Source organism: Anas platyrhynchos, chromosome Z, assembly GCF_047663525.1.
Source record: "Anas platyrhynchos isolate ZD024472 breed Pekin duck chromosome Z, IASCAAS_PekinDuck_T2T, whole genome shotgun sequence".
In the NCBI taxonomy this organism is placed as follows: domain Eukaryota; kingdom Metazoa; phylum Chordata; class Aves; order Anseriformes; family Anatidae; genus Anas; species Anas platyrhynchos.
Window position 1 is genome coordinate 54,334,080 of NC_092621.1, and position 14,861 is coordinate 54,348,940.

Consider the following 14,861-nt stretch of genomic DNA (forward strand, 5'->3'; position numbering starts at 1 on the left):
TCTCTCCTAGCACAGTTTTATAATTTTAAATGAAGTCAGTTTTCACTGGTGGAGTTTCATTTGCTCGCTTTTGTTCTTTAAATATATGTGTACACTCTGATAGAGAACTAAGATTTTTAGGCAACATCTAAGGGCATTTCAAGGAGGCACAAGCCCTGCAGGGCTGCTGAAGGGAATAGTTCTGCTGTCCTGTCACCCTCAATGGCTTTTTCCAGCCTTTGGAGCATCTCCTTGGTGCTGAGGTAAATGTGAGGCTTGGCAGTGAAACCGTCAGGAGAGGAGGAGGCTCAGGGGAGGCCTCATTGCTCTCTGCAGCTGCCTGAAAGGAAGGTGTGGGGAGCTGGGGGTCGGTGTCTTGTCACAGGTAACTGGTGGTAGGACCAGAGGGAATGGCCTCAAGTTGTGCCAGGGAAGGCTCAGGTTGGCAGTGAGGAGCCATTTCTGCTCAGAAAGAGCAGTCAGGCACTGGGACGGGTTGCCCAGGGAGGTGGTGGGGTCACTGTCCCTGGGGGTGTGCAAGGAGAGGCTGGACGCGGTGCTTGGGGACATGGTTCGGGACCGACGGGGCGGTGGCGGGGCGCCACCACCTCACTCCCTGAGGCACCGCCTCACGGGGACGAGGGGTGGGGGGGGCGCCATAACGGCCCGCCCAACGGCCGCCCAACGGCCGGGCGGGAAGCCGCGCCCCGCCCCTCGTGGGGGTGGCCTCTCCGCACGGCGGGGCGGCTCCGTGATGTCACGAGTGACGCAGCGCTCCCGGAAGCAGGCCGGAGCGGAGGGCCCGGTGGCTGAGGAGGCGCCCCACGCCCCCCCCTCCCCGTCCCCGCTCCGTTCCCCCCCGCTCTCGGTGTCCCGGCGGCGGCGCCCCCCGCCCGCCCGCGCCTTCTGCCCCCCCCCCCCTCTCCCCACAGCCCCCTTCTGAGCCTCGGCGGGGCGCAGCCATGTCGCTGCTGCAGTCCGCCCTGGACTTCCTGGCGGGGCCCGGCTCGCTGGGGGCCGCCAGCCGCGACCAGAACGACTTCGTGGGGCAGACGGTGGAGATGGGCGACATGAGGCTGCGCGTCCGCAGGGTCATCGCCGAGGGTACGGCCGGGGGGGCTGGGGGGGCGGGGTGGCAGTGAGGAGCCATTTCTGCTCAGACAGAGCAGCCAGGCACTGGGACGGGTTGCCCAGGGAGGTGGTGGAGTCACCGTCCCTGGGGGTGTGCAAGGACTGGCTGGACGTGGTGCCTGGGGACAGGGTTCAGTGGTGACATCGGTGGTAGGGGGTGGTTGGGCCAGGTGGTCCCGGAGGGCTCTTCCAAGCGTGTCTGTGTCCGCGTTACGGCTGTGCTTCTTATGTTCCCTTTGATTGAAATAGGCGCCCACAGCTTGCTGGTGGCAGGGAGTGAGGCTAGACAGCGCCGCTGACCCAAAACAACCCGTAGGTATAATCACGATTTGCCCAGGTGCAGTTTGCCACAGTGAGCCTGTGCTGACACCTGGACATCTTGGTACACCGCTCCTAGGACAGGCACTTGAAGACACCTGCTCAATTAGTCACTATCTTAAAAAAGAAATAAAAAGGGGGGGGGGAGGAACCCACCCCACCCAACCCCGACCCACCCCACCCCACAAAAAAAGCCACAAGATTTTCATTATAAACCATAGTTCATTCAGTTAAGCTTGGAGCTACAGGGTGTCTGAAAAGTTCCTGCCACTTCTGCCATCTTCAGACTTGAAAGAGGAGTGGCTCTGCCTTAAACTCACCACTTTGATTTGTTGCCGATACCGTTTTTCCTCCAGCTCTGAACCTGTGCTCGACACTTTCTCACAAGTGCTTGCGTAAGTGTTCTGAAGAGCAGTCTTCTCCATGCTTAACAAACTGAAAATCTGTTCGTTTTCAAGTGAGTCCTTTCATGCCAGGTTCCCCGCTAGAATTCAAGGGCTGCTTTCTCAATTTAGATTTCAAGTCTGTGGTGAGATGCATGTGAACCGTCAAGGCAGAGAAGTGGCCTTTTCTATAAGATCGCATGGTCTCCTTCGATTTTAATTGATGTGAGCAGCGTCTGTGGGTTGCAAAGTATTGTGGCAGGCAGGGTAAGTTCTGTGGTTATCATGCCCCGCAGCTCTGTCCAGATCAGTGTTGTGCTGCCTGTCCATGTTGGTGCCGATATCTGTGTGCCCATGTTTCGAGCTGGGACACTAGCTACACAGTTTGTGCAGGTCTGTTTCCCTGACTCATTTTGCAGAAATACCACCCTAAGAGCAGGATGGGGCTGACTGAAAATGTGGTGTGCTGCGGCAGGACTGTGAGAACAATGTGGGGAGGACAGGCAGGCGAAGATCCCTTGCACTGATATGACCTCCACACAGAGGATGAGCAGATGCATGAACAGATTAAGTGTTTCAGGGGCTGGACTGAGTGCTTCTGGAGTACTCTGCTGTGTCTTCGGCTTTGACTTTTCAATTGCTCGCTGCAGCTAAGAAGTTTTAGAGGTAATGGTTCAGTGCCTTGACATTTAATCCCTGCTTGCCTTTCATGGGATGCTGGCTTCAGCAGCTGTCATGGTTCTTTGGGGTCTTCATGCTGCTGCAAAGTTCTCCTTACTCACCTTTACTAACTAGGTATGTAATCTAGTGTAAAGGCAACTTTGTGCTCTTTTGTACGCGTGCAGGTATTTTGTACTCGTCTCCCTTACGTGTGGGCATCTCCCTGTACCAAGGAGTCTGCACATATGCAGTCTAGCTACATGAGACAGAACTCTATAGGTGGTGTTAGGTGATGGTGGCTTCGACTGCAATCTGTCACATCCCTTGCTGTTCACATGAACAGCATGCACAATTTTTTATGCTTTTGCTTCTTTTATGACTTTTAGCTTCTTCGTTTGGTCTTCTGGAGTGTCCTCCCCCTGTGTTCAGGATCCTTGTGTCAGCCTGTGCTGGATAGCTGAGGGATGGAGACTGCTGAGCTGATGATCTGACTATTGATACGCTGGCACATTACACCTTGTAAGAGTGGGAGGGAGCAGGGGACCAGAGCGGGCTAAGCAGTAGCCCTTAGAAAGTTCTTAATTCGTGCTCCTGAGAGATGGCAGTCTTTGAATGTTATGTTCTTCCGTGAATGTTTCTAGTGAGCCTGTTTTGTAAAAGCAGTTGATGGCACTTTAAAAAGCAGTGGTGGCACTTTAATTGGTGTGAACAGAGCCTGTTGGTTAGCATTGTAAAGTATCACAGGGTAGCAGAAACAGAGTCGTTCATAAATTTATATATCTCGTTGACAAAGTGAAAATACAGTAAGTATAAAGAGCTTGGGGGTGTCTCATAATAGCAAACAGAAGCTTGAGTTGATCTGTGAAACCTCTATGATACCTTTCAATCTCTTGTAAGGTTGAAAAAAGTAAGCTTATTCTGCAAGTATTATGTTAAGCGTTTGATTAAATCAGATAACATTTTTAAAGGTTTTCATAGTGTGTTAAAAATCAGTTGGCACGGAGTTCACTAGTAGTTCCTACTGCCACTCAGCAGATAATGTAATTTTCCTACAAGTACTTCATGGCTAGTGAGATGTTAATTTGCTTCTTGAGAACGGCTCTCGAGTCTTATAGGTTAAATAGGGCACTGTAGTTGATAATTTAGTATTTGTGATTTCAGCTTTGTTAAATTTTCTGGAACAGAGATCACAGTAATGGAGAATTAATCTTTAAGAAGTTTTGAGGATTCTTCTGTTAAGATAAGTGAGATAAACCAGACAGAAAATAGGTCTCTATTAGTGCTTTCAATTACTTATTTTGAAATGGTTTGTGTTTGAGATTTTTTTTTTAAAATCCGTGCTAGAGATGATTGCATCAAGAAAACTTTGTATGACATAATTACTGTTTAAATATAGTTTTTGTCTTTGTCAACAGGTAATTCAGCTGTGGATTGATTAACCCTTATGGTTTCCTCTTTACTCTTGAGAGTGTAATTGCTGTTCTGTGAAGTATAGATGAAGTTGTTGATTTCTGTATGAACTGGGGCAGTGGTATCCTGGTTCAAACTTAAAGATTTTACACAAAGCAACTCAGGGTCTTGTCACTGGGAGGAGCTGATGGCATGGAATTAGCAACGCTTGTTCCTCAAAGTATATTGAGAAATATGCAACCTGCTTGTGCAGGTTAATTGTAATGTGTTTGAAAACTTGTGTTAGCTGGGTACTCCTTGGTCTGACAGATGAGGAGCAAAACCTAGGCATAAATGATGGAATTGGGGTTTCAGTGCCCATAAAGTTCTCTTGCCTAACAATCAGGGATTTCATATCCACTAATGAACTGTCAGTGAAGATGGAGAGTTCACTGTTCCCTTTAATAGCCTAATGAGCAGGCTGGGGGTGCCTGGCTCCTCTTCAGGTCTCATGAAATGCAGACTCTGTAGTACTGGTCCATGTATGGGACAGCTGGAAGAAACTGCAGAAAACTGATTTTCGTGCTGTACGGAGGTACTAGGCAAAGCAGCAGAACTTCTCCAACACTTTATCTAAATTACAATTTTATAACACGCTAAGACTAAGTGTCTATTTAGCCTTATTTTTCTTCCAGATGCTGTGATGAGAAGGCAAAGAAGTGAAGTTTTAGTAAAACTTGTCCCTCAGATTAGAAAGAAACACTTTGAGAGATGTGCAATTTTTTTTTCCTCCAGTGGAGGTCAGGAATGTGACTTCTGGCACGCTCAAGTCTTTAAGGCTTTTCGATATAGGTTAGTATCAATACTAGTCCTTATTCTTTTTAACACAGAATTTTCCTCTCAACACTGTGGCATTTTGTAAGTAAGACTTCCCCTTGATATGCTTGTCCAACTGTGCTGCCCTTGGAATGAAGCTTCACATTGTGGTGGTAGATTTCCCATTTGCTGGAAAAAGCCAAGGAAAACCATAATTGATGAGTTGTATGGAAGGAAATTCCCTGAAATATCTCATTTTTGTTTTTTTTTTTTTTTTTTAAATTTATCTGGATTTAAAGGAAAAAATACTTCTGTTTCCTTGTTGTACATTTAATAACTTTAAAGTGTTTTTGCTGGTCGTTTTACATATGAGACAACAACTGAGAATAAATGAAGTGTGCAGCTCTGTGAGGAGCAGGGAACAAGCAAGCTCTGTAGCATTTATGTCTACTGATCTATTAAGGTTTCTTTAAGTAACAAGCATGGGCAGAAGAATAAGACCATGGAACAGAACCATGGTGACACAAGTTCTGCATCACTAAAGCTTTGAGCTGAGTTTAGAAAAATCACTATGAAGAAAGAACCATTCCTTAATGAAAAAAGTAGCAGTACAGGCTGCAGGCCTTAATTCCTTCTGAGTTCAATGAGCTGTCAGGAGCTGAAGTCATGTATGTGACTTGCTCAAAGCAGTACTATAGCAAAATAAAACTTGTATAAGTTAAAGCATTGTGAGAAAAATCTGCTTCGGTCTTTTGAGTTTATGCAATTGATATTTTGCAAGTAAACAGGCAGAATTACAGTTCACCAAGCTTATAGGTATGGTTTTATGGTCTCTGCAACTCCTGGATTCACAGTATGGTGAATCATAGAACGGCTCAGTTTGGAAGGGACATTAAAGATCTCACAGCTCCAACCCCCTGCCACCCACTAGGTGAGGCTGCCCAGGGACCAATCCAGCCTGGCCTTGAGCACCTCCAGGGATGGGGCATCCACAGCTCCTCTGGGCAGCCTGTGCCAGGGCCTCACCGCCCTCTGAGGGAAGAGGGGTGGTGATGTAATTAAATGCTGGATAGATAAAATTCATAAACTTTGGCCAGCAGAGTCACAATGAACTGTTTTGGGGGGTGTAGTTAGTTTGATTTGCTGGCAGGTAGATGGATTTGCTATGAAGGGAGGAGAGCTCACATCGTGTCAAAGGGAAGTTGCAACAGCCATGAAGTAAAGGACGAACTGGCAGCTCTGCAAACCGTGTGAGGCAGATTGCTCAGAAGCAGGAAACAAAGTCAGACTCGCTAAGGAAGAGCCCAAGCACCCTGATGTAGTAGCTTTCTGGTTCACGCTCCCTTTACTGCAGGTATAGAGAGGATTTTTCAGCATGAAGCATGGCAATACTGTTTGTTGTTCAAAGCTTGTTTCGTAGGTTCATGCTTGCAGGGAAGCAGTGAATGTTTCAGTGCTCCACTTCTCCAGTTCTCGAGGCTCTGGGGAAAAACTCCCGATCTTTCAGCATACTTCACCTCTGGGATTGTTTCTTCATGTCATTAGGACTTTGCAGTTAACACAAATTTATGACTGGACTTGAATGCTTATCAGTGCTTGGCAACGATAACACAGTATCTCTCCCTTTTTGATCAAGGGTGTTGCTTGTGCTCCTTTAGAAAAGTATCTGCACACTTTAAGGTAGGGTACAATGTAGCTTGTAGTCCATGCTACAATTAGGGTGTTTCAACTGAGCTATAATCAAAATGTGAGCAACGCGGGATAGAAGTAGAAAGAAATTTGGTCAGTGTTTGGGAGGGGAGCAGACAAGTCACACCAAGTACTTAAAAACAGGAAGTTATTCACGTCATCTCTTTCTCATGACTAGCTAAGCGTGTAGAGAAACCAGGCATTACAGCAGCACGCAGTTTTATGCTGTGGTTGATATCCCTTCAGATTTCATGCCGCCCTAGCCACCAAGAAGCGGAGCAGTCATTTCACTGAAATGGTTTCTGTGAAGATCAGTGAGGGCAGGAAAAACAGAAACCTAATCAAAAAGAAAAGAAGTTTTACATCCCTGTAGGCTTGTAGTGCAGTGAACTTATTTGATATTATGAGGTGCCAAGGTTTAACTTGGAGGAGAAGGCAGATCTCTTTGTTGGAAATGAAAGGGTCTTCTCAGCTCTATAAGAGGATGATGGAAAAACTGGCAGCAGCATTGCACTCGGGTTGTGGTGGTGTAAGGACAGGTACAAAGTGCTAATTACTAACACAGGGGAGGTAAGGCAAGTTCCCAATGCAAAGTCAGAAGGCAGTGGCAATGTGGACCGGGAGGTGAGGCTGGTAAGCTCTGTGCTCTGGTCGTGGTGCGTGGAGCAGGCTGGTTCCAGGACTGGCTGTCGTACTTGGCTACTCTGTTTTCATGAGTGGGCATGGTGCTTTGTGTAGTGTGCCTCCTACAGCTGAGTTTGTGCCTACAGAAGATGAAGAAAAACAGTTTTGTTCTGTCATGGTTTCTGTGACAAAACGGTCTGAGAATTTTTTGGAAGCTCTCTCTGCATTCTAGAAACGGGACTGAAATGCCTCAAGACTGTAAATTTTGTTCCTTGGGGCACGAGCTTGGATGTGTGTGTGTGTGCATATATACATACACACAGGTAACCTGTATGGAGAAATTGTAAAATTATTTTGCTGATACGAAAAGCCTCAGAAAACTGGCTTAAAAAAATACCTACATATGTTTACAGGAGTGGAAGTGATGAGTGAAACCACCCAAAACAAAACTCCTTTCTGCACCCCTAGGAAAGAAACTGAAGTAGTCCTTCTGTCCTTAACTTTCATTTCCTTGTTTGCATCGGTTGGTCTGCAGTGGAGGTGTTTGCTTATTCGGGTATGTTGGTGCAGGGACGTGGTCCTTGGCTGACATGACTGACAGGGAAATCCCTGGTGTGGATATAGTTGGGTAGGTTGTGTTGTTTGCCCCATGTAGATCGGTGGTGAGTGTTCTCCCTGTCCTTATCTCAACCCCTGGGCCCTTCCCCTCCCATTTTCTCCCCCTTTTTCTTTGAGGAGGGGCAGTGAGGGAGCGGCTGTGGTGGATTTCAGCTGCTCAGCAGGGTACAACCACCACAGTCCTTGCTGGTGCCCAAAAAGGCTCCAAATGTGGGGCTCCAGGAGGTTGAGATAAGGATGATAACTGAGAGAAGTAACAGGCAAAACAGGGGCTGGATGCTGTTTATTAATGTAATAGTTGAGAATAACTTAAATAATTGTGAAGAATGCGTTTCAGTACTGTGGTGAAAGGATGAGGGGTGGAGCATGTGCAAATTGTGCACTTTGTCAGTGTTGTGGTGATCTTATGTTTATTTTGGTGTGGGGAATTCTTTTTGATGTATGTGAACTTCGTGAAGGTTGATTGTGAAGTAAGAGTGTGTTGTGATCACTCTTAAATATGCTTTTCATTGAGGCAAGGGGTGGAATTTATTTATTTATTTATTTATTTATTTTGTGGCAAGGATTTGGTAGCAGGGGCTGCAGGGGTGGCCTCTGTGAGCAGAGCCCAGCAGCTGCCCCATGTCAGAGCAGAGCCAGCTCCAAAGGGACCTGCTGCTGGCCAGAGTTGAGCCAGGGAGCGATGCTGGGTGGGCCTCTGGGAGAGCAGACTGAAGGAAAGGAAAAAAAAAACCCTGAGAGCAGGTGGATGTGGCCTGGAGGAGGCTGCGGCCCATGGAGAGCCCCCGCAGGAGCAGGCCCCGGGCCGGAGCTGCAGCCCATGGAGAGGAGCCCACGCAGGAGCAGGGGGTCTGAGGGGAGCTGCCCCCACCCGTGGGGGACCCGTGCTGGAGCAGTTTGCTCTTGGGGACCTTGTGGGATGGACCCATGTCTGGAGCAGTTCTTGAAGAGCAGCTGCTGCCTGTGGGCAGCCCCCGCAGGCTCAGAGATGAAGCACTACCGCCCCCGTTCCCAAGGGAGAAAGTGGAGGAGGGTGGATGGAGGGAAGATGTTTTTTGGTTTGCTTTTCGTTCTCATGGTTCTAGTCTGCTAGTGATAGGCAAAAAATTGTATTAACCTCCCTCATGCTGAGTCTGTTTTGACCGTGATAGTAGTTGTTGAGTGATCTCCCCATCCTTATCTTACCCCCTGAGCCCTTTGCCATTGTATTTTCTTCCCCGTTCCCTTTGTGGAGGGAGAGAGAAAGAAGTTGTGGGGAAGTTCAGCGACCCAGCAGAGCAGGGTGAAAGCCCTACACAGATGAAACTGCTTTTTTTTTTTTTTTTTTTTTTGCAAATTGTATTACTTACTGTCTTGGTCATGGCAAAGAAGTTTAGCCAGTGAAGTTGTTTCTATTCAGGGTATGTTTAAACTGCTTGAACAGGCTAGCTCTACAAGGAAGCTAGTATCAAATTCTAAATAAAACTGCTTCTAGTAATGAAGCAGTAGGACACATTTTGTCTTTTTTATTTTTGAAAATAATTGCTTTTATCGAAAATAGGTGGCTGGACCAAGTAAATAAGTAGCTTCACAACTTCTCACCAGACTTTTTGTTTCCCAGAAAATCTATAGACATAAAATTAGTATCAGCTGTACTACTGCAGTTAAGAATGGATAGATAATATTGTATGGAACCAAACTGTGTTCAGGTGAAACAGAATGAAATAACTGAATGAGAAACTTAAAATTGGTGTTTGACAGGCATATAGCTGTAAAGGATCAGATTAAGCCCTGTAGCAGTGAAAGGTACTTTATTTATAAAATGAGCCTGATAAAGAGAATTTAACCAAGCATAATACCAGCTGGCTGGCTTTTGTTTGGGGTTCTGAAAAGTGCAGTGTACTTAATGTATTTAGCATTGCTGTGCTTGATTTTTGGTATAATTACTAAAATAAGTGTTACCTTTAAACTATTTGTATACCCTCAAGCTATCAATATTTTAATCAAGTTGCTTCTTTCGATTTACTGTTTGGTGTGAGTTAGTTCTGATGTATTGATTCTGTCACCTGTGCAAATCCGAAGGCATCATTTGATGCTTTTGGGTGAAGCATAAGCTGTATTTTGGAGTGCATCTGTGTAGATGCATGGACATTGGTGTTTGTGGCAGTGTTAGCGAGGTGTGTGCTTGAAATACCTTTGGACTTACCCCCTTTCAGCACTCAGAGAACACTTGCCAGTTGCAGCTGAGCATGCAAAGTAACTGTTCAGTCACCTGGGGTGCCACTGTCACCATTTGACACTTGAGTCCTGTCCAGAAAACTGCGTGGTAACTTCCTGTAGTAGAAAACTGTGCCATCAGAAGCCCCCAGCTTTGTAAACTAAAGCATGCATTTTTTCAATGTGCCGTTTGCAGGGCTATTAGAATAAGGCCAGGAGATATTTATCAAGACGCATGCAAAGACTTTCTGCTGCAGGTCCAGCAGTGCTTTCCCTGTGAGGTCTGTGTAGCAGAGAGGTGTGGAGGCAGTACCACTGCAGCACGGTGCCTGGTGTATGTGGCCTGCTGACTGCAATGGTGGGCTCTGAACCCTGGGTCATGCCTCGTGCTGTGAGCAGGGAACTGGTGGGGAAAACTGAGTATGGGCTGTGGCTTCCCAGCACCTAGCTTCAGTCCAGGGATGGCCCGTGGATTACCTTGCTTGTTTCACTAGTGCTATGAAATCTGTAAGCAGCAGTCGTAGCTGATTGGCTCTGGTTTTATTGCCTATGTTCTGATTCAGAAAGGAGCCAAAACCTCCTCAGGTCGTACACGAGGATGGTGGCATGCACTGCATTCTGTCTCCAGCCCCTGCCCCCATCAGCATCCCAAATTCAGGTGTGTGATCGCAGTTGCCAACCAGAACACTTGTACTGAGGGCATGTGGAAAGCAGCAAACCTGCTTTTAGGAAAAGGACCAAAATAAATGGATAAACACAAAGCAGGCCTGTGAGGGAGGACTGAAGTACTCTAGCAGGGGGTACTGTCTGTCCTCTTTGATACCATTGATACTTTCACTCTTCTTTAGTGCTGTAGTTACTCTTTATCTTGTTCTCCTTGCTACTGGGGTTTTGGTTTTGTGGTTTCTGCATAAAATTGTACTGTAAAAGAACTGAGTATCGGGGAGCCTGTGATTCATTCAGATCTTGCTGTTGCTGCTTATGGCACAGTAACAGGGTATGTTGGTGGTAACATTTGGGAGCTGTGGAGTTTAAAAAGTGAGTACGTGATGGCTGATTACAGTGTGACACTTTTGAGGGTACTTCTTGAAAAGCCTTCAATCTCATTGAATTGCATGAGGCACATAAGTGTTTGCTTCAGCCTCATGTTAATGTTCCTCATCCATAGAGAAAAGGTACTGGGCACTAGTATAACTAGTTATTTGGATCATGCATCTTTTAAAAAGTGCCTTGTCAGCTTATTTCTTGCCTGACATTTTTATTCCTTACCCTGTTCTCTTAGACCTTTTGACCAGTGAAATTTTCTAGGTCACTGACATCTGGGCTTATTTTCCAAATTACTTCTAGAGAGGACGTCACTAGGTATTTGAATGAGAATAGAATTTATACTTATGGTGTAGAAAGGCAACTCAGCTCAAGTTTGTCACTTGCTGTGGTTGGCTTTTAGTCCACCAGGCATTTGCTGCAATAGGTGGAGAGTGAGTGTGCAACCACACTGTTGATGTAACCCCGAGGAAGGTATTCACAGGAAAAATAGAAATGGTATAAGGAATGATTAAATTTCAGATTAGTGACAACATCATACTTTATGTGGTAGTGGAAATGTGTGCTTCAGTGCTTGAAAATGCTTTGGGCTTTTAATATGAACACTAAAGTGTGGTAGTTATCCTAAACATACAAAGAGATTTGTATTTAAAATTTTAAACTCCCTTGGTTATTTTTTTTAATGGCAAGACTAATAATAAAAACAAATAAGCAAACAAGAATAGTTTAGTTAAAATCATTCAGTATATAGGCTGTAGCAAATGTTGTTTTTATATGTGCTTGTTTAAAAAAAAAAATCCGCATGTGCAGGCTAACAAAACGCAGAACAGTTACAAAGCTGGTGGGGCAAAAGACATGTGCAAAAGAAAGCAAGTACTGCTCTTGTATGTAGCTTACATATACTATTGGCATCAAAAAATACATATACTTACATTCAGTAAAGCTTCTTTATTCTAACCAAGCTAATGTGTGTATTTAAAAATTGATTTATCTGAATGCTGAAAATTAAAACTGACTTAAAGAGTCTTTGTCTTGCAGGTGGTTTTGCTTTTGTCTACGAAGCTCAGGATCTTGGAAGTGGCAAAGAATATGCTTTAAAGGTAAAATGAATTTATTTAACTCCAGGTTTGCAACGTCCATCTTTCCCTAATACTTTAGGATGATAGTTATTTCTTGATATATTCCACTGAACAAGGCATTTGGAAAAATCCAGAATGATACAGTGGTGTTTGTACTGCACTATACCCATATTTAGAACTGTCATTAATCTTAGGACCCTGCATTTTATACTTACATAACAAAAACAGGAGTTACTGTATTAAGTAATAGTGCTGTGTGCCTTATTTTATTTTGGTCTTATGCAGAAGTTCATGACTCTGCCCTGGGGTTTTGTTGCGTGGATATAAAGAACCTGGAACATTTTCATATTAAAATTAAAATGTTTAAAATGTTCCATACTTTCACCCATTTAGCAGTGCACTTTTCAGAGATGCTCCTCTGGATTCTCATGTTCTGAAGGCTTAAAATAATCATTTGACAGCTAACAAACAAGTGTTGTGGGGAGGACAATAAAATGAAATCATTTACTCTGTCATACGTTGCTGGAAAAAATCACACTTGTCACTTGTTTCCTACAAAATGACTTCAGTCTTGGAGTAGGGATGTTCTGTGCCTATATCAGAAAGGAGATATCTGTTTTGGGGAGGAAGGGGAAAAGAGTAGTAGTACAAGAGTTGGGAGCAGTAAGGTGGCATTACACAACTGAAAATGACTTGCTCTGTTTTTTTTCCATACCACATCCTACAATAACAAAGCTTGTTACCATAAAGCATGCTTTAGTAGCATGCTTTGTTACCGTAGTATGTGGTCATGACATTCAAAATGTCTTGTAGAAGTAGCCTCATTTAAATATAGGTTAAAAAAAGTGAACCATTACTGTACTTCTGCAGTTTTGTTGAACTAGAAGTAGCAAATACTCAGGTTAGTCCTATTCAAATGTTGACTCCAGGTCCAAACAGTACTCAAACAAGTAGTGCTTGTTTTTGTTGCTCATTATTCAGGTACCTAGAAGAAGTTGAGCTACCTCTTTGGACAAAAAACTTGAGTAATTAAGGTGTAGTAAATGTTAATCGTATTTTCTTGAGACATAAGATGAATCTTTACTTGTCAGTACGCAGTGCTGGAATCAGGAGACTTCAGTGCTGTATACAGCAGAAGACTGTCAGAGCAGTATGTTTACAAGTGTCAGAGGTTACCACTGCTTATTTGTACTTAAACATGATCAGTACAAGTAGTTGGAAAATTTACCATTACGTTTGTCGCAGTATGTCCAAGTGTGTAAAAACCCTGCTCTGCTTACTGTCCCATTGCAATTCCTTAAGGTTTTAACTCTAGCTTATCCTTTGTGTTCTGAAAAATATAATACATAAAAACAGTATGCATTGTTTTTCTGGTATCTTTTCAAATGTATGTTATTTTTGTTTGTTTCTGACAGAGGTTGTTGTCTAATGAGGAAGAAAAGAATAAAGCCATCATTCAGGAAGTTTGTTTCATGGTATCCTTTTCTGAATGTATTTAAATGTTTTGATTTAATTGCTTGGTGTGAAACGTTTCTGAGAAATTGACTGGTCTACAGATTTGTCTCTGTTCATGCCTTATGCTGGTTAAGAGGACTGACATTTGAGGAAGATCTGAGTTCCTCCTGGCTTGATGTGATTCTGGCACTGACATTCCAATAAGCTCAGTTCCTCAAATTGCAGGAATTTAATGTGCACAGATAATTTTAGTAGGTGGTGTAGACTTTGCCATGTACTCTGTCTACCAAGTAATGAAATTCTTATTTGAACATTCTTGTCGCCCTCTGGCCACCATGAAGAGAGCTTTTGTCCTTTATGATGATATTTAAATCTTAATGATACTTCCTCACATGCACTGCATTTACTGCCTTTTTGACTACTCATAATCTCGCTTTTACTGTCAGTATATCTTAATTTCTGCATCAGGTGCACCTTGCTTTAAAAAGTAATAGTGAATTTAGAGGAAGGAATTTCAGTAGAATCCGTGGAGCAGAAACAAGGAGCAGAACCATCAGTGTGTTCATCCTTTTCACCTCCAATGATGTCAGGTGTTAGGTATAATACAATCTGTCATGTTTTATTTCTCAGTCCAGGTAATGTTCTCAGTCCTCAGCTTTAGAAGACTTGATACTTGTATCCCAGCATTTCTAATACCCTTACTTTGTTTCAAGAGTCAGTGAGTAGCTGTGGCATGCAGCTGGTTTTTGGCTACTATATTCAGTTGCATTTTGAGTTACCATGCAAAATCACTGATCTTAAGTTAAGCTACTAAGATGTTTCTTTGTATGCCTGCTGAAATGTTTGTCAAAAATGTCACGTGGACACCGTCTGCTGAAAAAAATACACTTGCAAAGAGCTGAATACCATAACATTGTGCAATTTTTAGCTACTCTGACTGCGCCTTGCCAGGAGTAAGCGATTATTCTTTGTGTGTATTTTCACAGCTCACTCATTGAAGTATACTAACAACGGGAAAGAGGCTTAACTGTGCTAACTTTCTGAGATAATATAACTATGTAATGAAACTACTTCTCACAGTAGTTAGCAAAAGGCTCTGAAGAGATGCATGTGATAAAAGAAAAAGCACTTCTGATTCATACTAACTTGATGGATTTAACTTGCACTTTTTGTTTTTATACTTCTGTTAGGTTGTCTTTCCTTTTTTTTTTCATTTTAGACTTGGTGAATGCAGCTTGTAAATCATTTATTTGTCTCGCAGACATGATTCTCAGTGTTTGGCTAGGGTGATGCACATCAGGAACAACACAACTAGGCATAGTGCAATGTAAATCTCCACTAGAAGGAGCTGAGATCACTTTTGTGGTTCTCCTATTCACATAGTTCAAAAATGATATCTTGGATATTTGAACTGTAAGTGAAAAATGGCAAGAGTTTTAGTATGAGTTATTACTCATAAGAAGGTAAGCTTCCCAGTCAT

At 43.9% G+C, this 14,861-nt stretch overlaps 1 protein-coding gene across 2 annotated transcripts in view; it reads left to right on the forward strand.

The window, feature by feature from the left end:
- The first annotated feature begins 860 nt into the window (after positions 1-860).
- The window catches only part of GAK (cyclin G associated kinase), a 73,272-nt gene continuing 59,271 nt past the window's right edge, over positions 861-14,861 (forward strand). Inside the window, exons 1-3 of one of the 2 annotated variants that reach the window (XM_027446921.3) lie at positions 861-1,083; positions 11,886-11,947; positions 13,342-13,401. In XM_027446921.3, coding sequence (XP_027302722.2) covers positions 942-1,083; positions 11,886-11,947; positions 13,342-13,401 — 264 coding nt within the window. In that variant the 5' untranslated portion in view covers positions 861-941. The remainder of the gene's footprint in view (positions 1,084-11,885; positions 11,948-13,341; positions 13,402-14,861) is intronic. The other variant, XM_027446920.3, reaches the window with a different exon arrangement.